The 25,769-nt window shown below is 44.7% G+C and overlaps 1 protein-coding gene across 2 annotated transcripts in view; it reads left to right on the top strand.

Annotated features, from left to right (window-relative positions):
- Positions 1-25,526, top strand: part of LOC147705724 (bolA-like protein 2) — a 69,923-nt gene extending 44,397 nt beyond the window's left edge. For both annotated transcript variants that reach the window (XM_086932167.1, XM_086932168.1), the window contains exons 2-3: positions 24,156-24,253; positions 24,853-25,526. In XM_086932167.1, coding sequence (XP_086788293.1) covers positions 24,156-24,253; positions 24,853-24,952 — 198 coding nt within the window. In that variant the 3' untranslated portion in view covers positions 24,953-25,526. The remainder of the gene's footprint in view (positions 1-24,155; positions 24,254-24,852) is intronic.
- The last annotated feature ends 243 nt before the right edge of the window (positions 25,527-25,769 follow it).

Raw genomic sequence — 25,769 nt, 5'->3', positions numbered from 1 at the left:
TCACTTATGAGCTATTTAAATGGTGTATGTTAGGAAAAAACCTGGCACCCTACAGACTTTCATTTCACACTCTTTGTACAGAACATCAGACAGTTCACTCTACAAAATGCTGGAAGTCTATAGTCAAAGCAAAACAATTAATTGTACCATGATGCAAACGGACATCTACACCTCTGTCTATATACACAGAGTAAATGTGATGGATAAAAACAAGATTTAAAGGCATCTTTATTGCTCCTTCATTTTCTGAAAGAACACCTGTTCTTAGTTCTCCAGAATGAGTGAGTAGGCATTAAATATAGCTCGCCCTGATAAAGTCTGAATTGCCATTGCGACTGGGCGAGTAGATTTCTCAAGGTCTGGGCCAGAAGTTGATGCTGACGTGGAAAGGTTCAATAGAGCCTGTGAGTATTGTGCTAACTCCGATAAATCTTTCAGTTTCCTGCCCTTTACTAGGGAGTCCAAAGTCTCCATAGAATTCCTGCGAGGAGTTGGGGTATTCATAATGTTAGGCCAAATGCTTAATTGTTCTCTTAGACTTGTATTCTTACTGGTCGGAGTATGAAATTTGTGATAAAGTGGCCGTTACTATGGTGGTTTCTATTCTTGATAGAATTTTCATGAGGGATCCTTACTGAGTGACAACCGTCCCCAATTTACTGCTGTCAAGTTGGAGACATTTTTATCCAGTAATGGTATTAAAGGGAAATGAACTCTGGTTTATCACGCAGGGGTGTGGAATTTAATAAAATATATACTTGTCCATGGGGCAGGTTGCTTCATAAATCTACTTGTCCTGTAACAAAATCCACTTGTCTCTTTTGTGCCATGTAATGCGGCAACAAATTACACCAGCAATCTCATTATAAGACCTCTGATATAGCCTCTCTGATTATGCCAGACTCATACCATAGTAGGGTTTGAATACTAGCCATTCCATTATGTTGCCACATTTACGCAGATCTACATACTGGGACTGAAGGTAGTGGAAATCAATAGTTCCAGGGTTGGAATGCCCTTTTGAGTGTGCAAACCTACTAACTTGCATGTTTCAGACACTCACCCCTAGTCGCAGATCTGGGTTGAATCCATCCTCCTTCTTTAGCTCACTTTGCCACCTCAGTGCAGACCCAGCTATATGCAAATCAGTCTTGACCCTGTGCTTAATTAGGTCTGCTGTCAACTATGGCCTTTTGAGTTTATTAAAATTCCATCTCCCTCTCTATCAGCTGGCTTCACTGTGAGTGACAGGATTCTGCTCTTTCACAAGGAGCATATTGGCACACAAAGTAGTTTTGTTCAGTGCCAGGAACTATTGTGGCAATGTGTGCTTTTTGAGGCCCAAACATATTTTTGCTTTTGGCAATGTATTTTTATAATGGTGAGGGACCAGCAGGTCGCACACTAATTTTGGTTTTACAAAAACCATGCCAAACCAGGTCAGACATTGACAAAACTAAAACACTGACCATCAATTTCAGACCTGCTGGCTTAGCCAATGCATGTTTATTTTTGTTTCCCACAATCCTATTGAAACTGGTTACACGGATTTTCTATTATGAATATCTTTGGGATATGCTAGCATACATCAACACATTTTACTAAATGATGTTGTAAAGAAATGGTACTTAAAATGTTACAGTAGTTTAGCCAAATGTTTTTATTCCTACTTGTATTTTTTGTGAACATTTCATTTTGAAAGCAAAGACTCCTCAAGCTTGCTTTCATGGCTCTGCAAATATTTACATCCAATCAGATCATTGTGGGAGCTTTATACATAGCCTCATATTGCTAAACTTTCAAAACGTGTTAACATTTTTATACTGGAACCACTGTCAGTAGTACAGTCTGAGCTTACAACATTTACTTAGAGCGTTCACCCTAATAATAAAGGTGTTGCATTAATGAACCATTAATATAAGTTTTAACAGCATTAACACACGGACACAAATATTACATTAACTGCAGACATTGCTCTTACCTGATCCATAATGTGTTACTGTAAACTGGCAGCCTAAGAATTTGCACTTGAAGAGTTTAGGCCTGCTTGTCCCAAGGACAAAATACACATTAATACTTGGTAAGGATATGGTTACATAAAATGTGTGGTTGTGGCATATGGATGAGCATGTGACGAATGATAATGTGACGTCTGAGGTTGTTGTGGTTCAAGGTGACGATTTTGTACCCTTTAACCCTTTCGATGCTCATGACGAGCTCAGCTCGTCATGATGCACAGTTGAGCTGTGCTGATGACGAGCTGAGCTCGTCATGAATAATGAATATCAACGATCTCCAGCACAGGAGGGGAAAACACCTAGCAGCCAAGGTGTTAATGGGTGTGCTAACATTGTAAGCAATGAGAATAGTCCTACAGCGGGTAACCTGTTGGAAGCCTCTGTGCAGTTAAGGATTGACCGATTAACTGATTTTCCTGCAGAACCTGACATTTCTACTCGTGCTGGGAGTTCAGCCGCTCTTCCTAAGACGTTTAAAGATTTTGTAATGGGGTGAATGTTGTTGCATGTTAATTGCTCTGTATTCTAGTTTTCTTCGTTCGTTTCTTTTTTTTTTTATCAGGTTAGATAATTTTTATGTTGTATTGGGCCCTATGTCTCATTAAGAGAGAGGATTAGAGGCATCTGGGTCAGCTGGTTGCCATGGCGTGAGTGATCTTAGAATGTGGGGATCGTTCGTGCGATAATGTTTGGAAGCAGTACTTGAAGTACTTGAAGTGTATCCGGTTTGCTCTCATAATAAGTCTATGCAACCTTGACCTCGTATCTCTACACCCCATCAGGATTATCATGGTCTGCGGAATGTACTAGTGGCTTTTTGGGTGATGGAAGCTGAATCATCTGCTGAATTATTGCCAACAAGGGCGTTTCAGTAGAATCTACCTCCTCGAAATTGTAAGTTTTTCTTTGGCCTTTCCTTAGCCTTCCATTTTGGTTGCTTATTCTGCAAAGTCAGTAACTCGAGGAAAATACCGGAAGTTCTCAGTTCTTTATCGTTGCCAAACCATGTGCACTGATGTTCATTACAACCCAGTAAATCACATGAACTCCCCCGTAAGCTGAAGCAGTCTAGCAGGAGGTGCCGACCCAGACGTTAATAATTACAGATGCTATCACTACAATGGCTCAGGTCTATATTTGTATAAAAACGGGTCCGCTAAAGCTGGACCTCAATTATCTGAAGATTTGAGCCCACTATAGAGAAGCCAAATGCTCTATGTTTACAGTAATCGAGACTCAAAGTGCGATGTTGGAAAACATTTTTGGCGCCGTCCGGTATCACAAGACTTCACACGGAGGGTATAAAAGTACTTCAACTGCACATTAACGTGGGGCGGTCATTCAGAGTCTCTATGGAAGGTATACTGCTCTGTGGAAAGTCCCTTTCTTACCGGACCGGTGAGACATCACTGGCAACATTAGGCGGATAAGGGAATGTGGCACAGGCATGTTGGGAGGAGAAGACGAAAAGAAGCTCACTTGAGGTTCTTCCTGGAGAAAAGCAAAAACAATAGCACTCAGCATGGAAAAAGGCTCAGACTGGAGAAGCACACTTCACCCTTGTAATTACAGCACATAAAAATCGAGCATCTCACTTATTTTGCTTTTTTGTTTCGGCACAGAAACAAAAACAGATGAGGAATTGGATGACTTCCGTTTTAGGTCTCACCTACGCAGCACGCATGCGCTGCATAGGAGGAGTTTTAGGAATCAATTCACTTTTTAGTCAAAAAACGTGCACGCTTTGCATTGCTTTCAATAGCAATGCATGCACGTTCGGCGATTCCCTTGCAGGAGTGAGCTTTGAAACCAATAGTTTGTTATTAACTTGCAAACAGATGGTGCCCCTGCCGGCTCCCGCAAGGGAAACGCTTTGTGTGCTCTCAGCCGCACTCCCCCCACCCCTCCCTCCTCAGCTGCATTCCTCACATCCCACAGCGTTTTGCCTACAGGAGTGAGCAGTGCCTCCTTGTCTGTGTTCTTGTCAGGCAGGGAAGCAGGATTTGGAAGCAGAGATGTTTATATAAGTGCTGCAGGGCGTTGCAGTTTAATCTGCCAACATTGCTTCTATTTAATGTGTGATCTGTTTACGGACAGGCCTGTCTGGCCTTGTTTTGTCAAGTTTGCCATGGTTTTCAATTCCTGTGCACGGTTTCCACATTTCTAGTTAGGCAATTGGTGTTTGTCCTGTCGATTTTAAGGCTTTAGATAGTGGCTTCTACTGCCTGTCGGAAGGAAGATAAGCGTCCCAGAAGGTGTTTATGGTGGACCGTGGAGACAAGTTCTGCGTCGTGCTCATCAAGGGATGTACATGTACTGAGTAGCTCCTTTCTTGAGATGTAACCTCTGCACGGTAATTTCTTGGTGTTAAAGAGCATGTGACCCAGCCACCCAACCCCCCCCCCTTGAGCGTATTTCATTTTCGGCAAGGTGGAGACTAAATGAAAATGAAATATCCTGCTTAGTTCACAAGCAACTCAACTAACCACTGAAAATAAAGGAAAAATATTACATTTGGGCTAGAGTTCTTTTGGCAGGTGTCGACACATGACATAGGGTGGCTTGTCTTTTTCTTTCATTTCATAACGTTTTGGAACTCTATTACTAATGATTTACTCTAATCTCAGGTGAAAAATTGGGAAGCTAATGTTTGTGAGAACGCATGCTTTCATACCACTTTCGTTGGGGATGGGGTTGTTTGCCTCAGCTGTTCTATGGGCCTTCCTACTATGGCTTTGCCAAACTGGGCCAAGAACAATGCCTTCAGGACTAGCCTCTCTGTGGTAGCGATGGCGAGCAGTCACAGGCTTCTGAATAGTCTGGGGTATGCAGACTCCGAAATCCACCACCAATCACCAGCAGCACAATTACAGATTGTCTAAGTCAAGTACTTTAATACACACACAAAACTAAGCACTACACACAACGGGATACTAGTATAATTACTTTAGTGGCATTGGGGCACGGCGCCTATGGTCCTGATTCCCCTCTCCTAGGTGTCGCTTGTTTTTGGTCCTAAGCAGGTCGCACTGGTTAGTTTTCTAGAGCTGGTATCAAGGCTCGGGTGCACATTCCCTCTTGTTATATTTCATGCACTCAGTCATTTTAAAACCACGTTAGTTTCTTAGTTCTTACCACAGCAGCAGCAGATTTTGAATGCCAGCGAGGACCCACAGCATGCAATCTTTGTGCTGCTTCTTCCAGGAGAAGATAAACCAGCTGGAGGTTCCTCTCGCTGTATTGATGGTGAACCTGCTTCAAGACTTCGAGTCATGGGTGGGCCATGGAGGTCAGAAATCATGGTCCGCCTTGGCATAGTCATTAGAGTAGCGTAATGCCACCCCAGGCACAGTTTTGGGAATGAAGCAGCATGATTTGCTCGGACCCATTTCTCTTGGCATAATGGCACAGTCTGCTCAGGTCTCCGTCTTTAGTGATGGGGTTTAATCCACTCGGACACACTTCTCTGGCGCAGCAACTCTGTCCACTTGGGCATACTTCTCTGTTGTAGCACCATTTGCTCAGCACACTTGTTGACATGGTCCTTTCTGAAACTGTTCAAGTGAAGAGACTGCCCTCCGTACTTCTCTGGACCCAAAGATCTCTCTCCTAAGTCTTCCTTCATCTGTCAAACCCACACCACTTGGGATCATGCTTCTCTGCCACTTCAGATCCATCATACCTCTGCAGGGTTGGCAGACTGCTTCCCTTTTTCAGCAGCAATTTTGCTTCAAAGTGCTTCAGGTTAGAGGATCCACTCCTTCAAACAAGCATTGGCATAGCAAATAGGTTTCGCCTTTGGGACCTTATAAGTGTTTAGCCATGCAACAGTGGATGTTGTTGCACCAAGGATATTGTGCTGCATAACTAAATACTTAAAAGGTCCCAAAAACAAGACCTATTGGCTATGCCAATGCTTGTTATATTACGGAAGAGGAAGTTGCTATCTTATTGAAAGCTTGTGTGCTGCAATATGTAGCTTGAAAGGTTCTGTCCACAGGAGCTGTTGCGCATATAGTAATGACATTGGCAAGGAAGACAGACGAGGAGGTAATGTGACAGTACAGGAAATTGGGTGCTCCGATTAACCAGCAAATCATATGAAACTGACTAAATTGCAGGGATTGATTATGGGACTCGGACCCTTCTGTAACCCTGAGAAGTTATATGACAGGAGTGAAATTGAGCCAAATGGGCAGCAATTAACCATATCTATTTTTCAAAAATATCAGTGATAATAACTGGACCTTCCCACACACTCTGTGCCATCTTGTTGGCAGGGTATGCCCAGACGTCGGTTCCTTGCTCACTTTGCCCCTGGATTCAAGCTAGCCTGGCTGATGTAGGGTGCTACCCAGAAACCGGTCCCAGGATGCTTGTTTCCGGTTCAGGGAAGCCTGGCTTTGCAGTTTGGGCTGGAATGTTCCCATGAGGCACAGGGTCAAGACTGATTTGCATATAGCTGGGTCTGAACTGAGGTGGCAAAGTGAGCTAAAGAATGATGATGGATTCAACCCAGATCTGTGACTGTCTATAAAATGTCACCGCTCTGTCCATCACCTCCTTGTGTTTACCTTGTATCACACAGTATCTGCTCTCCTCACGTGTTCTTCCTGTGAGGAGCCGGTAATGCACTATGGAGGACAAGGTAAGGTGGAAACCCCTGCACAGAATGTATTTCCAACTCGTGTGGAGTCTCTGCACAGCTCAAGCCCATCAGGGTTTTCCCATCTTGAGGGACACCATTGGCATCGTTGATACCGGTTATTGTGATTTGGGGAGAGATTAAGTGCCCTCCTAGGTAGCGCAGTGCTCTAAGCCCTGACACTTCAAGAACTCTCCTTACCCCCTATCACACGGTGAAAATATTTTAAAGTTTGGCAAGTGTGCAGTAGCTGAGCGTGTCAGTGACATGTGTGATGCCTTTGGCCATAGGATGTTGCCAGAATCCTTTGATGGCAATATTTGACCATAATTCAAGATTATCCGTTATGTGTATCTATACAATATGGTTGCATTATGGTGTTCTTATCGTGATATCACCAGACGCCAATCATCAGATATGGGTATATATTATTGTTACATGCTCGCTGTTTAAACTGTGTTTAATGGGGACTGTGCACTTCGTTTTTTGTCCAGAGGGGGAGCAAAGTTTTATTACAACAGTATTGTTAGATTTCAAGTTTGTAAGGCCCTTACCTGCAGATGTCTAAAGTGTGGATTGAGCCTGTCTGTCTCCTAGGAGATTTGTGAATAAGAGAAGAAGCTCCCCCAGTCCCACCCCCAGGCCAGCAGACCTAGTGACAGGCTATTCAGCTTCCAGGCAACCATGAGCTATCCTCTCACACCTGCCCAGGCCCCTTAAGGCTTTGCTGGGTGCACCCCAAATCATTCTCCTCCATCTTGTGAGTTTCAGCCTACCTGTGCCCCGGATTGCAGTGAGCAGAGTCCAGGAAGTAGTAAGTGTGCAGACTGTCTCTTTCCCCAAAAAGTTAAAAAAAAGATTTTCCCTTTCTGTGATTACTGTCTTTGCCTGTGGTTGTTACAGTTTAAAATTGTAGTTTTAACCTGCCTGTGATTGCATATTTTATCACCTGTTTTGTGTTTAAACTTGTGGTTTTTCTTAACGTGTTGAATTGTGGGATTTTCAGTCCAAACTCTGTAGTATTTCCCTCTCATTCCCGGTGACCATTCAGTTTTCCGTCCAAATTTCTCCTTTGCTCTGTGCTAAGATCTGTATGTTAAACAGTGCACGCCCAGCCACCATTTTGTGTTAACAAGCCAGTGAAACCAGCCCCCCCAGCAACAGGGATATTCTACATCAGAGGGTGCTTCTGTGAGCTATTTTAACTGTGCACTTTGTTTTTTGGCCAAGAGAAGGAGTAAAGTTTTATTCAAACCGTATTGTTAGATTTCAAGTGTGTGATGCCCTTACCTGCAGAAGTCCAAAAGTGTGGATTGAGCCGGTCTGTCACCTAGGAGATTTGTGAATAAGAGCAGCAGCTTCCAACTACCTGGCCAGCAAAGCTTGTCTGAGGTCGCTGGGACCTTATATAGTGTGCTAGTGGATGGTACATGTGTACACTGATTGGCTTTTGTATCTGGCGTTTCTATTGGATTGGGTTCCCATTGGCTGAAAGGGTTACTTGAATACTAGGGCTATAAAAGGCCAAGGATTAGGGCGTTTCAGCCCGGGCCTCGATGCTAAGGGCAGAGAGGACAAGGACAATTGCCTGTTTGAGCCTGTTTGAGACTGATCTGGACCAGGGCCAGAAATGCTGCCTATTTTACCATTTAGTAATACCCAGCCCACACCATCCACATCCAGTTCAGTTTATCAGTCTTTATTTCTATTGTAAAACCATAAAAGACGTACACAATTAAGAAATAAGTGGAATACAAACTTTGTAACATAACAAATGAATGACAATACCAGGAATTCTCAAACCAAGGATGGACACAATAAAATATTTAAAAGGAGCATTAAACCATTAGTTCAGCAAGCTCTGATGTACTATTAAAACATCTATTTAAGAACACATGAGGTAAAATCTCCGCTCTATCGCAGTTTTATGAGGAGAGCGGAAGATAAAACACAAGGAGCCTACAGTCTAGAAAATAAGATACCCGAATCTGCCACAGAATCGAAGGCCCTACCACAATTCACAGCAGCGTGGCGGACACAGGCTGTTGCACATCCCAAACAATAAAATTCACTGAGTTAGGACGGATCAGGATGGTAGGCCGTTTGATTTTATTTGCCCGGATCACCCATGACCAGCTCAGAAAGTTTGCCATGGCGATGACAATAGGTTCCTGAGTAAAAGTCTGTAGAATCCTCAGGGCCTCTATGGCAACTCTCATGCCTAAGTTGGAACAAATGGGTTTAAACCATTTCGTCCTTGGTAGCTTATAGGCTGCACAGACCAAGAGGATATGGGCAACTGATTCAGACGGAGCTAAGCACAGCGGGCACAGATCGGACATTGACTTGAGCCATTTGCTGGAGAAAACTCTAGTTGGGAGGGATCCTAGCCTAAACTGATGGTGAAGCTTCCTATCCAGTGGTTTTAAGATGATGTCCCAGTACTGTTCAAATCCAACCTCGTGCTTAATTGACAAGAAATCTCTAGTCCTGGTAGGCCTGGTGGCAGAAGAAAAACCGCTCTGACTTCACCATGTCCATGTAGGCGGCTTTAAGCTCTTTTTTTGGTCAGGAAGGGGGTGGGTTCTGGGTTCTCCCACAATGTGCTCATCCCCATATCCATCAGGGTTTTTTTTATATGCCCACGCCACTTAATCTTGCTTAGGCGCCCAACCCCCCTGAAGTCTAATAGGGCTTTGGCATACAAGGAGAGCTCAGGAGTGGCCCACAGCCTTCTCCACAAGGCTATTGGCCTGAATCGGACCAGGTCCTTAATACGAGAACATCCCAGATCCAAGTACAAAGGCACCAAAGGGGTAGATTGCGGCAAGCCTGTTAGTGACCGCAATAATTTATTTTGGGCGATAACTATGGGAGAAATGTCCTCATGGCCCCACAATTCTGCACTGTATAGAATTGCACTCGTAACCTTTGAATTCTATATTTTGAGAGCAGGAGCTAGGGGTTTGGTGAAGGAGAGCTTGTGCTCTTTTAATGGGGCACCTGCCAACTGTGCGTGTTTCAGGGCAAGCATATCGATGTGGGGCTTCCAATGCAATTTCCAATTTAAGGTTTCCCCCAGGTAGGTACATAGATCAGTCTGCTCTAAAGAAACACCATTCATGTGGACCTTGCCCCTCATAGCCTTTTGTGAGTGGAGGATCATAAACTTAGTCTTATCCACATCGCGGCAAAGCCACCTGTAGACCTGATTGTGTCTTAGATAGAATCAAGGTGTCCTCCGCGAACATGAGTAGGGGGGTTTTCAGGCCCCCCAAGATTGGAGCATCAGTAGAACATGTGGAATAATACATACCGTACAACCCTGTCGGTGAATAAGGAAAACAGGGTAGGGGCAAGGACACATCCCTGGCGCACACCCTTTAACACCGGGAATCTGTCAGTAACATCTCCATGTGTACCCCGTCGGACCTGGGTATAGTTATGATCATGCACTTTGACTATCTTTGCTAACAACTCTGTTGGCATTCCCAGTTCCAAAAGGGCACTCCACATTTTGTTACGAGGGACAAGTTCGAATGCAGACTTCAGATCAATGAAGACCGCATATAGCGTACCCCCACCTACGATAACAACCCACCAGTATATCATCACAAACCTAAGCACTTGGTCTATTGTGCTTGTGTGAGGGCGGAACCCTGCCTGCATGGGTGATAATATATTGAATTCCTCTATCCACTGCTGGACTCGGCTCAGTACTAACCTCACAACTATTTTCCTAACGGAGTCTATAAGGCGAATGGGCCTATAGTTGCTGGGTAATGCACGGTCCCCCTTTTTATACACCGGAATGATGACAGCACCAGACCATGTATCAGGAATACTCCCACCACTGGCAATGGCATTCACAAGGTAGGTAATGTAAATAACCCAATTATCCTTGTCATGGGCGAATAGGTCCGCGGGAACACAGACAAAGCCCGGTGCCCTACCTCTTGGGACCAGAGAGAGGACTGTCGCATCCTCTGTTTTGTTAAATAATAGAGTAGGTATCCATGAGGCGATTTTGAAATCTTCCAGGTTATTCTTTGTCATATAAAATTGAGCCTTATAACACAGGGCCCACTGATCCGGTGAGACATGATTTGTAGGTGTATTAGGTGTCTTTCCACTGCCCTGCTTCACCAACTGCCAAAATCGAACCATATTTTGCTCGTTTCTTGCCAGGAGCAAATCTTTCCAGCGATTGTCATCCCACTCTTTTTTTGCTTTTAGTTGGGTTGCTTTATAGTTGGCTCTGGCTTGTTTGACTTTTCCCATATCTTTCGATTTGATTGCCCTTGTCAATTGCCTATACGCCTCTCTGCAGGTTATTGTACCAGGCAGCCATCGGTACCCCTAACTTAGCCTTCTTTTTACTAGTCTTAGGAAAGAAGGTTTTGTGGTTTTAAAACAGATCTTTATGAACCTGGGGAAGGATTTGATTAAACCCTTCGCTGCGTCGGCTATTCCGCCACAGCACTAAGGGGGTAGGGCGGCCGCGAGGCGGTCACGTGCTTGTGACGGAACCGCTCTGTCACGGCTCGCGGGTGAGCTGTGCTTGTGACGGAACGGTTCCGTCACAAACGCGCCCGCTCAATGGAACGCGCCGCGTAGGCACGAAATCAGCGCCGCGAAGGCGCGCCGAGCGGGCCGTGACGGAACAGTTCCGTCACAAGCACAGCTCACCCACGGCTTGTGACGGAACGGTTCCGTCACAAGCATGCAAGGGGTTAATATCTCCCTGGGAGGAGCAGCTTTGGAGACAGGTTATTGAATGGGCAACCAAAGCCTTCATTGCGCCCAAATCCCTGTAGTTCTCAATAATCCAGGGCCATCTTAATCTCCACAAGTCATTTGAAAGCGAGACTTCAGGTCGTGTTCCTTCCTCTGCCTTGATAGGGATGATTAGTGTGTCTGGGACCTTAATTGTCAGGATCAAGGGATCATGGTCGCTTTCAGTACGTTTCTGAACCAGCATGTCGAGAAGGGAATGCCATGATTCAATGTTAAGCATGATGAAATCAATGCGACTGCTCCTCACCCCATTATTAATTGTATGCACACCGTTCCTATCTGATTGGGACCTCCCGTTCACTGCTCGCACACCCCTTTCCAGCATAGTCCATTAAGTTGCTAGGCAGCTTCTGACCATTTTAGACACAGGTCTAGGGACGGAATTTGCCACTGCAAATCCTCGTCGGAGCTTAGATTACTGTCCTCTAGGTCAAGCGGTTCAAAGGTGCAATTGAGATCCCCAGGATTATCAGATTGCACCCACCCCTTTGGCTATCTGAAAAGCTGTCATGGAGGGAGACTGTCTCGAACGCCTCCCACCCGGTTGCCCTCTATCATAGATATTAATTATCAATGTGTCTCAGCCTTGGTCTGACCATAGCTGTAATACCATTATATCTGGGCTATCAATAGGCACCATCTCGTACCTGCACCATCTTGTGTCTCACCCATCAAGTGAGGCCACCTATGGGTCTACCTATCCGACCCCGTTGGGCAGGTTTGGAGAAATTAAAAAAAAACTAGGTGATAGACCAGGTTTCCTGAAATGTCAATAGATCAAACTCATCTATATCCACAAACAGAGCAACACACTCACACCAAATATACACAACACACAACCCTATGCACAGATTAATGTACCAGCATGCACTACAAACCCAACCAAACCACATCCATACACTCTTCTATCCCAACTACCACACATATCCACCATTACCTACAAACAGTACACAGACTCTATCCTATACCTCTAACCAATCCACTCATCACTAACACAACGCCAATCAACACCATACATAACTACATCCCATCCAGACACACGCTCCCTGCTCTAATTACACCTAACAGACCACCTGTTATCACTAACAAGCATATAATCATCCTTCCATCATTGGTCCAACAAACACCATCCTCTCCCTTCTACCATAATAACACTAATGCACAACACACACTGCACAGTCCGCACTTTTTAACTCTTGCAACCAACCAGTCTAAGACAAACACTCTTACCTCTATTTCATTCCCTCCTACACACAACATACTCTACTCATAAACCCATCACCACCCCTCTACCGTACAACCTCCTCTCACAAGCAATACTATTCAACCAAATCCATTGTATGAAACTTATACATCAGCACCCGTTTTTACTACTCCTCAAAAACAAAACATATCACACACACCAGCACAACAGGATCTTCAAAGCTCAAAACCTCATAATAATTACCTTCACAAAATACAAACATACACCCACCTTTCAAACCACACAAAGGAACAAACTCCAATGCCAAGCTCTCTCTCTTCCACCACACCTAACACAGATACAGCAACTCTCTTCTAACCGCCTCTCATCCGTTGGACAATTTAGAACCTTACTACATGACCCACATGCTGCACCACCACCCCTGACTCCTAAACCTTCGGCCCTAAACACACACAAACAACATAAGCAATGTGCCACACCTCACAACTTCGCTTCCCCATGTCTACTGCACAACAATATTACACCACAAAAACAACACAGCACTCCAAGTCACTTTTAAACACCATCTCCACCACATACACTCGCATACCTGTCAAAATGCCTTCTTAGCATGCTGGATGAGGAACATGATACAGAACAGCTACACGATTGCTATCCTAATACAGCTAATGCCAGCACTAAAAACACACCTTCTACAAACCCACACAATACTGATCAGTTATCTACAAAGTCTCACTATCACCAAAGGCCACTCTCTAAACTATCTACTACTAAATGCTCGATCCCTCTCTAAAAACAAACATCACATCTATGACCTTCTCACTGATGCAAAATCAGACGTACTATTCATAACTGAATCATGGATGGGAGAGGATATGACTCCAGTCCTGCATGAAGCCGTTATTCTATCAAACGATCACCCAAAATCGTATAGCCAAAAAAGGAGGTGGTCTAGCTGTTGTGTTCAGGCAAACATTACATACCACTGAAGTTGACAACATCTCCATAAAGAATTGTGAGGCTCTTCTAACAAGATGCAATCCTACACCGTCTTCCGCCTGTAACTTCCTGCTCCTTTACACACCTCCACCTAGCAAGGCGACTTTCCAAGACGCACTTCCTGACAGTTTCAAACCTGATAACAATACACTCCGACCTATGCGTTCTGGGTGACCTCAACATTTGGTTTGAAAAACCCAATATGACCCATCCAAAAACAATAATCGCTGGCCTAGACTCAATGAATTTGCATCAGATCGCTCACAAACCCACACACACTGCTGGACATATCCTAGATGTCATTTTTGCTAATACTGAACTATTTGCCTTTCAAACTATAACTCCAGTCACATGGTCAGACCACCACTTGCTTGCTTTCCAACATAAAACACTAAGCGAGTCACCTAAAACTACCTTACATCCATCCACCTATCGGCCGTGGAACTAACTCAATTCAATTCAATTAAGCTTTATTCGATTTTAGTTTAAAAATCATAAAAGCATCAACAATACATGAATAAAAACCATATCATTTCATGGACGTCATAAAAGATCATTACAAAATTAATAAAGAAAGATTAAATAAGTATAGCAAATCAGCTAATGGATATGCAAGGGTTACAAGATCAATGAAGCAACTCTAAAACAATATACTTATCAGTTACCTCCTACCCTGTCAGTTTGGCTCAAACTTATAAGTGACCTTTAAATAGTGGGGTCTTAAAAATACATTTTGTAGACAAAAGTTCGAAACCTTTGAAGCCTAGGAAATTGGTTCTAAGTAATATGTGGAGAAGTCGGGTAAAAATCGTACAAGTCCCATATGCGAATAGTGCCATGTCTTGCTTTGGGGGGGCAAAAGCGTAAATAGGGGACGACATTTCTGTTTTTTAATTTAATTAATACCAAATCCCCAGAAATGTTTTTGGGCAGCGTGCCTAACCATCCCACCCTCCTGACACTCAGGATACCACCATCTAACTCGGGTGGCAAGGGTCTATTATTTTGTAGCCAGAAAATGACCTTATTTAGCAGGTCCTGCTGGGATTCATGTGTTCCCTGGGTGAGGGCAGGGACACCAGAGAGGACAGACACATATGGGGCGGCTTCAGGAGGGAGGTTAATACGTGGAGCGGGTCTAACCACTTGATGAGTTTTTAAAACGGGTTTTAAAATTATTTTCGGGCCTGTTGGGGTAGGTGTACAGGGGGTCTGTATTAGAGCTACACCATGACGAATACCAGGTTTATGTTTTTCGGGGATGAAGGGGCGGTTAGGGCAGACGGATGTAGCCGTTTTAATTGATGGAGGAGGGTGCTTTCTGATTACTTCCTCGATGCATGTCAGCCTTTCCCCCAAGTCGTTGATTTTTTTAACCAAGGGAGAGATGACAGTTACCAACAGTTGCTAAATTTGAGCCAATAAAGTCAATTGGGGAGACAAGACAGGGTCATCTGATTTGACCACAGCAGGGTCCTCCATTAATGCTGTTTGGTTAGGGGGAGATAAAGTTGTAATGGTACACAAATTTTGTGTACTTATGAAGTTCCCATTGTCTATTTCACTGTCGTGCTTCCCTCTAAAGTTGGGTCCCCGGGTCGAAGTGTTTACTTGGCTGCACTGTTCCCAACAAGCTGCGCGGGTGAGCGCGCGCGCAGAGAAGTCACCCTAAGCGCGCAGGTTGCTGAATTTACCGGGCACTCCAGCAACACCGTTTGCGCCGCCGCTTTTAAAATGCGAGCGGCGCGAAAAGGTGCCATTTCCTCGTTGCATTGATTGAGTAAAAAGGCAGTCTCAAACACACCGTGTGCTTTAGCACACGCTGTGTTTGACACTCTGCATTCCTCTGCATTCCCTTTCTTACACCGCACAGCTGCGGGGCTGATTGTGAACCTTTAGTATTCATGTTAATTGTAGCCCCCCGGTGTGCTGCAATTAACACGAAGACTAATTCAAAGGACCTACAATCAGCCCCGCAGCTGTGCCCTGTAAGAATCGTCATTGTGCACTACTGAGGGGCTGTTTGTGATCCTTTGTGTTGCGTTGCCTTCCTCCAGCTCTCCTGTCCTGTAAGGGAGAGACGAACGATCATCAAGACCATTAGTATAGTCATAACACAGATGACTGAATGTAGCTCACACGGACAGAAAAAATTAACAAGATTTTCCAAAAAGTTATTGCTGGAAAAACACCTGGGCCTTCAAAAATATTTTTGAAATGGTAAAACCTGCTGACCCACATTGAGCCATGTTTTATACGATAGTGTGCGTAATAAAATGCGAATGACAAACATAACAGGCCATTGTGAAGAGAGCAGGTTCTAGTCCTTATAAAAATAGTATATATATATATATATATATATATATATATATATATATATATATATTTTAAGTAAAAATGGAAAGGCCTCGGTTAACAACCGAACTAAAACCAGGGACATACACCGGGGAGCAGGGACAGACCCCGGGGAGCAGGGACAGACCCCGGGGAGCAGGGACAGACACCGGGGAGCAGGGACAGACACCGGGGAGCAGGGACAGACACCGGGGAGCAGGGACAGACACCGGGGAGCAGGGACAGACACCGGGGAGCAGGGACAGACACCGGGGAGCAGGGACAGACACCGGGGAGCAGGGACAGACACCGGGGAGCAGGGACAGACACCGGGGAGCAGGGACAGACACCGGGGAGCAGGGACAGACACCGGGGAGCAGGGGCAGACACCGGGGAGCAGGGACAGACACCATGGAGCAGGGACTGACACCAGGGAGCAGGGAGCAGAAAGGCACCAAAAACGTGGGGCAGAGGGCAGAAGGGCACCAAAAACGATAGGCCAGAGGGCAAGAGGGCATAAAGGCACAACAACGAGTGGGACAGAGGGCAGAAGGGCATCAAAAACGAGTGGGACAGAGGTCAGAAGGGCACTAAAAACGAGTGGGGCAGAGGGCAGAAGGGCACCAAAAACGAGTGGGACAGAGGTCAGAAGGGCACTAAAAACGAGTGGGGCAGAGGGCAGAAGGGCACCAAAAACGATGGGACAGAGTGCAGAAGGGCACAAAACGAGTAGGACAGAGGGCATTAGGGCACAAAAAACGAGTGGGACAGAGGGCAGAAGGGCACCAAAAACGATTGGGACAGAGGGCACCAAAAAGGAGTGGGTTAGAGGGCAGGAGAGCACCAAAAATGCGTGGCATTTGGCGCCGCAGACAAGCGAGGTTCGGTTCCTGGCGCACATAGCCATGGTTGCAGCGCACAGAGACACTCCACTGCCGCACACAGAGGAAAGAAATTAGAGGGAACATTGCTTGGCTGTGGTCGTTATTAGTGGGAGGAGCAAGATCCTGTGGGGAGCTATTTGGCGTAACACAATAAGTACCCACAGTAGGGGAGATTGTTAAGTCAGGGACGTACTTTGTGCCACACAAGGCATTGAGCTCTTCCCAAATGGACATTATGTTTTGTGGTAAGGAAATCGCCAGACAGTCGATAGAAAAGGAGCATCACATTACCTCCTCCTGAGCTAGAAGCAAATGGGGTGGCCCGTCCCGTCCTCCTCGTGCCTCAGAGGGCCCGCCCTTTGCCCGGGCTTAGCCCCGGGCGCCGACCCGCGCGCGATCCCGTGACGCGGGGGCTCGCGCTGTCCTTAAGCGCACCTCCGGGGGCGGGACAGGAAACACGCCTTCCTAGGCGCTAGGAGTGCTGGGGGATGTAGTCCCCGATGTGCCGCCTCGCCGCGATTTTCGGAAGCGGCAGGCAGTAGGGAGCCTGGTGTGTGTTGCTGCAAAGCAGTGCTGAGGCTGCGGTGGTGGTGGTCAGGAGCCAAGAAGGAGGACGACCTCCCAGGTCAGTGTAGCCCAAAAGTCCCCCGCTCCCCCGGGGCTCGCGCTGTCCTTAAGCGCACCTCCGGGGGTGGGACAGGAAACACGCCTTCCTAGGCGCTAGGAGTGCTGGGGGATGTAGTCCCCGATGTGCCGCCTCGCCGCGATTTTCGGAAGCGGCAGGGAGCCTGGTGTGTGTTGCTGCAAAGCAGCGCTGAGGCTGCGGTGGTGGTGGTCAGGAGCCAAGAAGGACGACCTCCCAGGTCAGTGTAGCCCAAAAGTCCCCCGCTCCCCCGGGGCTCGCGCTGTCCTTAAGCGCACCTCCGGGGACGGGACAGGAAACACGCCTTCCTAGGCGCTAGGAGTGCTGGGGGATGTAGTCCCCGATGTGCCACCTCGCCGCGATTTTCGGAAGCGGCAGGCAGCAGGGAGCCTGGTGTGTGTTGCTGCAAAGCAGCGCTGAGGCTGCGGTGGTGGTGGTCAGGAGCCAAGAAGAAGGACGACCTCTCAGGTCAGTGTAGCCCAAAAGTCCCCTCACTAACTCAATTTGGAACCCTTTGAAACACAACTAACATAAAGTGCAAATCTGGAAACAATAAATTCTGTTCAAAATCTGAATGGCTACAGGAAGCTTTTAACATCCTGATACTTCTCAAAACCACACAACAGAACAAAAGAAAAAAAGTACCTTGGAGAAAATAGAAATAAAAGACACGAAACAACAAATTAGAAAGCTGCAAAGTACCTGGCTCAAAACAAACGCCAAAGAAGAGAAATTTCACCTACAGAAAATTAACAGATTATACAAGTCGGCTATCAAAAAAGCTAAGAAAAGGTACTATTCAGACAGAATTCAAAATGCTAAATGTGCAAATAAAGAATTCTATAAAAATACTCCCTGAATTTCGCAAACCAAATTCCCTAGAAGGAACTCATTATATCACTCAAGACTTCACAGACAAACTGGCAAATCAATACACGCTCAAAGCAGACACGTTGGACTCGTACGTAAAACAGAAACAAAGCACCAGCACTAACCCTTGTACAAAACAATAATCCAAGAAAACTCCAACCAAGCCTCTCAGTTCCTTCCAACACATCTCACACGAATTTATGGACCTGGTCAAAGCAAGCAGGCCTGCTGGCAGCCCTTCTGACCCCTGTCCACCACAACCTTTCAAGACAATTCTTTTAACAACCTCTGCTGCCACTCCATTAAGAAGAATCGTCAACGATTCCTTAATTACTGGAATATTTCCAGAAAAACTCGAGAAATCACACATACGCCCTTTACTGAAGAAAACAAACTTGGACCCGCTGAACCCTGACAACTACAGACCCATTACAAATGGACCTTTTCTGGGCAAACTGATAGAAAGAGCAGCGTTCACCCAGAAGTCACAATTCATTGAAGAGAATGACGTACTCTCTGACTTCCAAACAGGATGCAGGAATCTGGGAAGAGGCCCAGAATCTGCCCTCCTTGCCATCTGGGATGACCTGAAGAATACAGTTGACCGCAACGGGGTTGCTGCTCTAGTCCTCTTGGACCTCTCAGCTGCCTTTGACATGGTTGACCATGACACTCTGAAATAAATTCTCTATGAAGCCGGCATAGAGGGAACTGCTCTAGACTCTATTGCGTCGTAGCTTCAAAACCGAACTAATGTAATTTATACCCCACCTTTCTTTTCTCGTCCAAACCATACTCCACAAAAGCAGGGGTCCATCAAGGCTCTATCATCTCGCCCATGCTTTTCAACATCTACATGAAGCCCTTACCAGTACTGATCAATCAATCTCACCTCACGTGCTATAACTATGCAGAAGACACACAAATACTCCTTCAACTGGAATACCCCAAAGACATTGGAAAATCACTAATTTTCAGCTGTCTCAGAGCCGTGGATCAGTGAATGACTTGGAGCCATCTCAAATTGAATGCTTCAAAAACGGAAATACTCACTTGTGGCGATTGGAAACATTACAACCCACTTGCCGCATGGCCTAATGAACTGGGATCACCGCCTAAAGAATCGAAGGAAGTAAGAAACCTCGGAATGACCATGGATTCCAAGCTGTCGATGAATGCCCAAGTGGACAAACTAGCAAGATCAAGCGTGGTCACTATAAAAACTTTACAACAAATTTTCCCTCATTTGGGATTTCCACACAAGGTCCCAGCTACCATCTCCCTTGTTCTGTCCAAACTCTATTACACCAATAGCCTCTACCACGGATCACCTTTAAGGACCATGAAAAGACTACAACTGATTCAGAACTTGGCTGCCAGACTACTCTTGCGTACCAAACCGCGAGATCACATATCCCCTGCCTTGAAAAACCTGCATTGGTTACCGTTTGCCAGAAGATCCACGTTCAAGCTGCTTTGTATCACCCACAAAGCAATACATGGAATGGGACCGCTCTTCATCAGGAATAACATCACCAAACACATTCAACAAAGGAACCTCTGCTCTAAAGGGGCATCTTGCAAAATACAAGAAAAAAAACAATGGGTGGCACATCCTTCTCTGTTCAAGCAGCCAAACTATGGAACTCTTTACCCCCAACATAAATCCACCGACAACCACCTTATCTTCAGAAAACTACTCCAGGCTCTCCCCCCCCCCTATAAGCACCATACGTAAACAGAAATTTACAGCATATCCCTCTGTATATAAGCATTTGTTTTCACTATAGATATGTACCTATATTTGTGTATTGCTTTGTATAAACTTCTATATAAATAAAAATGTAAATGTTTGTTTGTTAAAAATCGAAAACCGCTGAAAGTTCTTCACCGATTGTTTTGAAATTTTGACACAACGTTGGATTTGAATACACACGTGTTTTTATATACACAACGTTGGATTCGAATACGTGCGTGTTTTTGATTGAACCACAGCAACGTGTGGCCGGGTAGCTAGTGTAGAATAAATATGATCAGAAAAAAAAAAAATTATCATCTTTGATCTACATGTACTTACTTCCGTTGTGCACCTATGTACCTTCCATGTACTTGGATCTGTGTCTGTTACTTTTCTCCTGCAAAAGCATATCCAATGCACTACCCTATTTCTCATCCTGTGCTTCTATCAATATCGTCAATCTACATATGCGTACCTCCTTTATACATCAATATACTTTCAATGTACTTATGGATCTATATATTTATCTCCATCTTCTAATTTAGCATTTCCAATGCACTACCCCATTTCTCAGCCTATACATCTACCTATATATCCTCTACACAACCACTCTTTTATCCAAAACCCCATACCACTGCTATGATCCCCAAAATAACCCTTTCTAGACTCTCTCCTACTCTACCCCTCCTTGCATCATCTGACACCTTTTACTATACCGATCCCCTAAAACAAACCTTTCTAAACTCTTCCCTCTGACTCCTCCCCTCCACAACTCCTTTTTACTCATCCAAAAGCCTCCTCCTACTGCTATGACTTCAAAAAAAATCCTTCACTCTTTTATCCCTCCACTAACCTTTTCAATAAAAATAACAGACTAACATGTTCACTTCTCAAATTCCATATTCCACAATACTAATTCACCACTAATCCTTTATGGGTTCCGGAGTAGCTTGCTACTCGCCAATAAAGCGTCTCAACACCCCATCAGGGTTACAAGCAATATATAAGCAAAGCTTTTTCCCTTTTCTACCCCTCCCCAACCCTTCTCAATCCAAATAACTGACTAACATATCCACCACTAAAATCACTTTCATGTTTCACCATACTAATTCAAAACTAATCCTTATAGGTTCCAGAGTAGCGTGCTACTCGCGCTTCAAAACCCCATCAGAGGTAGCAAGCGCTATATAAATACAAACCTCTTTCCTTCTTCTATCTCGCCACCTACCCTTCTCTACCCAAATAACTGAATAACATATCCACTACTCAAATTACTTCATATTTACTTATACTAATTTTCAACACTAATCCTTTATGGGTTCCGGAGTAGCTCGCCAGAAAAGCGCTTCCTTCAACACCCATCAGGGGTAACAAGTGCTATATGAATGCAAGCCTTTCATTCCCTTTTATCCCTCCGCTATCCTTCTCACTCTAAATAACTGACTAATATCTACCACTGAAATTACTTTCATATTTCACCATACTAATTCACCACTAATGATTTATGGGCTTCCGGAGTAGCGTTCTTCAACACCCCATCAGGGGTAACACGCGCTATATCAATACAAACCTTTTTTCCTCCTCAATCCTTCTGCTATCATTCCGAATCCAAATAACTTACTAACCTATCCACCACTTAAAATGTACTTGCATGTTTCACTATACTAATTCAACACTAATCTTCTATGGGTCCCGGAGTAGCGTGCACTCGCTGAAAAAGCGATTTGACGCCTCGTCTGGGGTAGTAAGCGCTATATAAATGCAATTACAATACCATACAATACATAACAGCTACGCATGTAATATGGTCTCAAATTGCCATTGAGGTGTCCTGGTGACCTCATTGCACATGAGCCTGAAGGCGAAGTGGATGTTAAGTGTCACTAGAACTAGTTTTTATAGGATCATAGTACACCACTTTTATTCAAATCTAGATGTTTGCTTATAATACACGAAGTGAAATACCACATTTAACAGTTTGGTTGTCTTTAGAAAAAAAATGAGATAAAAAATTATGTCGTTTAAAATCTTTTTTGTTGTTGAAAAAAACACTACCCTTTGTGTAATGAAAACACATTTTATCCATAGAACTTTGAAGCTGTCCTCTGCAATGTGCAGGTAGTAATTCCCACTGCTTTAATTAGAAGTTTCAGATATTGTTTACCTTTAGTGAATAGAATGTTGATTAACCAATGAACAACAGTTAAGCTGTGCAGTTTGGTTTGCAGCTGTCTTTATGATGAGTAAACCCTCAATCCACAGGGACCTTGGAAATATTTTCTTTATTTCACAGGGAGCCCTGAAGGAAAGGTTTTTATATTACTGCATTTTATTTATTTGAAGAGTTTTATATAGCGCTGGCTAGTCCCGGAGGTATCATAGAGTTTACATATGGAAGGGGTTACAACAGAATAGTGTTACATAGTTACATAATTTTCTAGATCAAAAACATAGCATGGATAAAGACATTATTACAAAAATGCATCTGTTACTCGAGCTTAAGAGTAACATAGAAAACAAGTCCAAGGAGCAAAGATGATAGAGGGGGAAAAGTAAAGGGTTAAGAGTACATAACCAGTCAGGACGACCGGTCATGGAGAAGAGAACTTCCGTGTATACTAAAAGTCAGAAGACAAGTTAAACAAAGATCGGAGAGGGTCCAGGGATCCACAAACAACTGGCGCCGGACTTCATTATTGGGTCAGGTAGAGAGTTTTAAATGGAAGGGGTGTCTCACCAAGCCAAACACGAAGAGCGGGGTGAAGAGGGGCAGTGATCATTCCAGAGGCAGAGGGAGCTCCTGACCAAAACACATAGGTGAAAGACTTTGTTATTTACAATACCAATTGCTCTCTCTCCCAAAAATGCGAGAATTATTGCATTGCCAAATGCTTGTTGCTGATGCTGTGTGGCATGAACAAAAGGCCTTGACAAAGCCAATAGGTCTTAAAGACTAGACCTATTTGCTTTGCCACTGCTTGTTACTTCTGGGTTTTGACAGCTGACCGGTTAGCTTACAATGTATATAGAGTGGGCTTTCGGGTTTGCCACTTTCACCAAATTGCTTTCTTCAAGCACCCTGTTCTGTGGAGTGGATTGAGACTTTCTCAATCACCTCCTGTCTGAGGCTTTTGGCGTACCTTCTGTTTCCGCTCTAGTGCTTACATTGACCTTAACGAGACCCTACATTACAACTAGTGAGGCGTTTATATTTTCTGCCTCTCCCGTTTTGTATGTCTGGCTTTAATGTGCTTAGCTGCATTAGTTAGCACATGAAATGCTGACCTGTTGGGTTTGTCAGTGTTTGCTGCCAAGTTTACTGACCGTGACAAACTGAACCAAAAAGGTTATAAATGAGTTTAAAAAAATAATTCGATCAGTACTGAAATCCACTTAACCCCTTCGCTGCGGGGGTAAATCCCCCGCTGTGCTGGGGGGCGCGCACAGCGCCCGCATGCTCATGACGAGCTGAGCTCGTCATGAGCTACGGCGCTCCTGTGCTCATGACGAGCTCAGCTAGTCACAGGTGCATTGGCTCCGTGGAACGTTCAGCACAGCGGGGGAATTCTCCCCGCACCTGAGCGTTCCACGGGCCAGGACGAGCTGAGCTAGTCATGAGCACCGGAGCGCCGTGGCTCATGACTAGCTCAGCTCGTTTGTCCATCAATTTTTCGAATGTTCAGGTTTACAGCCTTAGACACACCATTTATCAACAACATATGCAAAGGAAATATAAAGAGGCTGATGGGTCTTACCATGGGGCCTTATGCAAGGCGTTATTGTGTCAAGGACGGCGTAAAGAGGAGGGAATGCGATGCGGAGAACATTGCATACAGACCGAGGTAAAGGGCTGATGTTTAGAGGTAGGGAGGAGAGGATGGTAGGAAGGATAGGGATGTAATGTGGATCACCTGCAGGTGTGTGGATTTGGGCGGGATGATCCAGGAGTAGCCAAGTATACAGGCCATTGAGGGGTTAATAGGTGGAGGTTGAAGGTTAACCTTGCCTGTCTTCCATTTACAGGAGGTCGAAGACACATCTGCAAACCGTTGTGCTACCAGCTTCAAAGTCTTTGTGGTGTCGTCCCAGTTTGAGGGCAAGCCCCTGCTGCAGAGGCACAGGTAGGATGCTAGGCGTTTTGTTATGGAGTAAGCACATTTTAGGCTGGACAATAACTTTGTAGACAAACAAGTATGCTTTGAATTTGGAGGTTGTTGTGGTGGAGTATTGGCGATTGGTGCCCTACAGTTCATTGCTATAGAGGTATAGGATATGCACTGAATGTACTGTGCTACTGGAATGATAGTGAAGAGACACAGTGGCATAGGAGAGAATGGCATTTGTATACAGATGAGGATCATTTTGCTGGAGATACTGGGCCGTACCCCAATGAGTGAAAAAAGTAAACCTTGTAGGGCCTCCTTCAAATCTCGCCCCGTATTTGTTAGCAGTGCTTAACACTCCTGCATACTCTAGTACTTTTTGTGTAAAGTTGTCATTGAGTCGAAGTAAGAGTCACTTAATAGCTGCTGAGGTGTTCTCCCTTATGGCCCAAAGGGTTTAGAGTTCCCTATCCTATTTTGAACATTGTCAATGCCTCCAGTTTTAGCACTGATGCCTATTTGATTGTGGTAGCATGGATGCAATCATCTTTTAGCAGTAACCTATAGTAATATGTACCCATCATTGATAATTTCTTTGCCTATCTAATTCCTCTTAGGTTGGTGAACAGTTGTCTGTCAGAAGAAATGAAGAACATCCACGCCTTTGAGCAGAAAACACTGACACCAGAGCAGTGGGAAAAAGAGAAGTTGAAATGAGGCTTTGTATATTCTTCTCGCTGTCTTCCTTCCCTTTTAACACCACATTGGAAGCACACTGAGGTGTCTACATCTTCCAGTACCATGGCTGCCTTTCGCCCTCTCTGCTGTATTTCTGCAGCCTGCATTCCTGTCCATGCCTTAGTGAAAAGGAGGCTGGGCTGCAAGCATAACATCATTTACTGATGGTTTGGGGGTTAAAAGGGTGCGAAGCAATGGTTCCAACTCTTCTGCAGCATATTCTCCAGTATTCTTGCCAGACCACCTACAACAAGGGGATTGTAACTGGTGAAAATACACGACTATTAATCTGCTGCCAAAAAGATGGGAGCAGGTATGGTTCTACTTATAAGTTGGTTTGCTGGAGGAGGACACCACGTTCTTCAAATAGAAACAAGTTGGAATCAATGTCTGATGGAATTTATTTGGATTGGTCATAACAAATCGTCAGCAAGACTTATCCAATGTGAACATTGCTGTGCTTGAACGACTGCCTGCTGATAGAGGACATTAACAAATCAAACATATTGTTTAATGTAACTTACAAGTGAAATAAATGGCTTGGGAGACAGTAGGAGTTTGTGTATACAGATTCAATTTTGTGTCGCAGTTGTATGGTATACAATCCTAACATTTGCATATCTTTTCATACTACTGGTGTGGCTCTGAAGTTCTACCTCAGTGGCTAAGAAACCAGCTACTTCACTTGCCCTGTATGGTTCAGAGAGTGAATATTAAAAATGTCGCGTATGTGGAATCCTTTGATGTCATGCTTGAGGCCCATTCAAATCGTGTAGTAACCGGTTTGAAGCTGGGC

Source organism: Lissotriton vulgaris, chromosome 7 (assembly GCF_964263255.1).
Source record: "Lissotriton vulgaris chromosome 7, aLisVul1.2, whole genome shotgun sequence".
Taxonomy (NCBI): Eukaryota; Metazoa; Chordata; class Amphibia; order Caudata; family Salamandridae; genus Lissotriton; species Lissotriton vulgaris.
The sequence above is the reverse complement of the archived record's forward strand: the minus strand, read 5'-3'. Positions and strand labels throughout refer to the sequence as shown.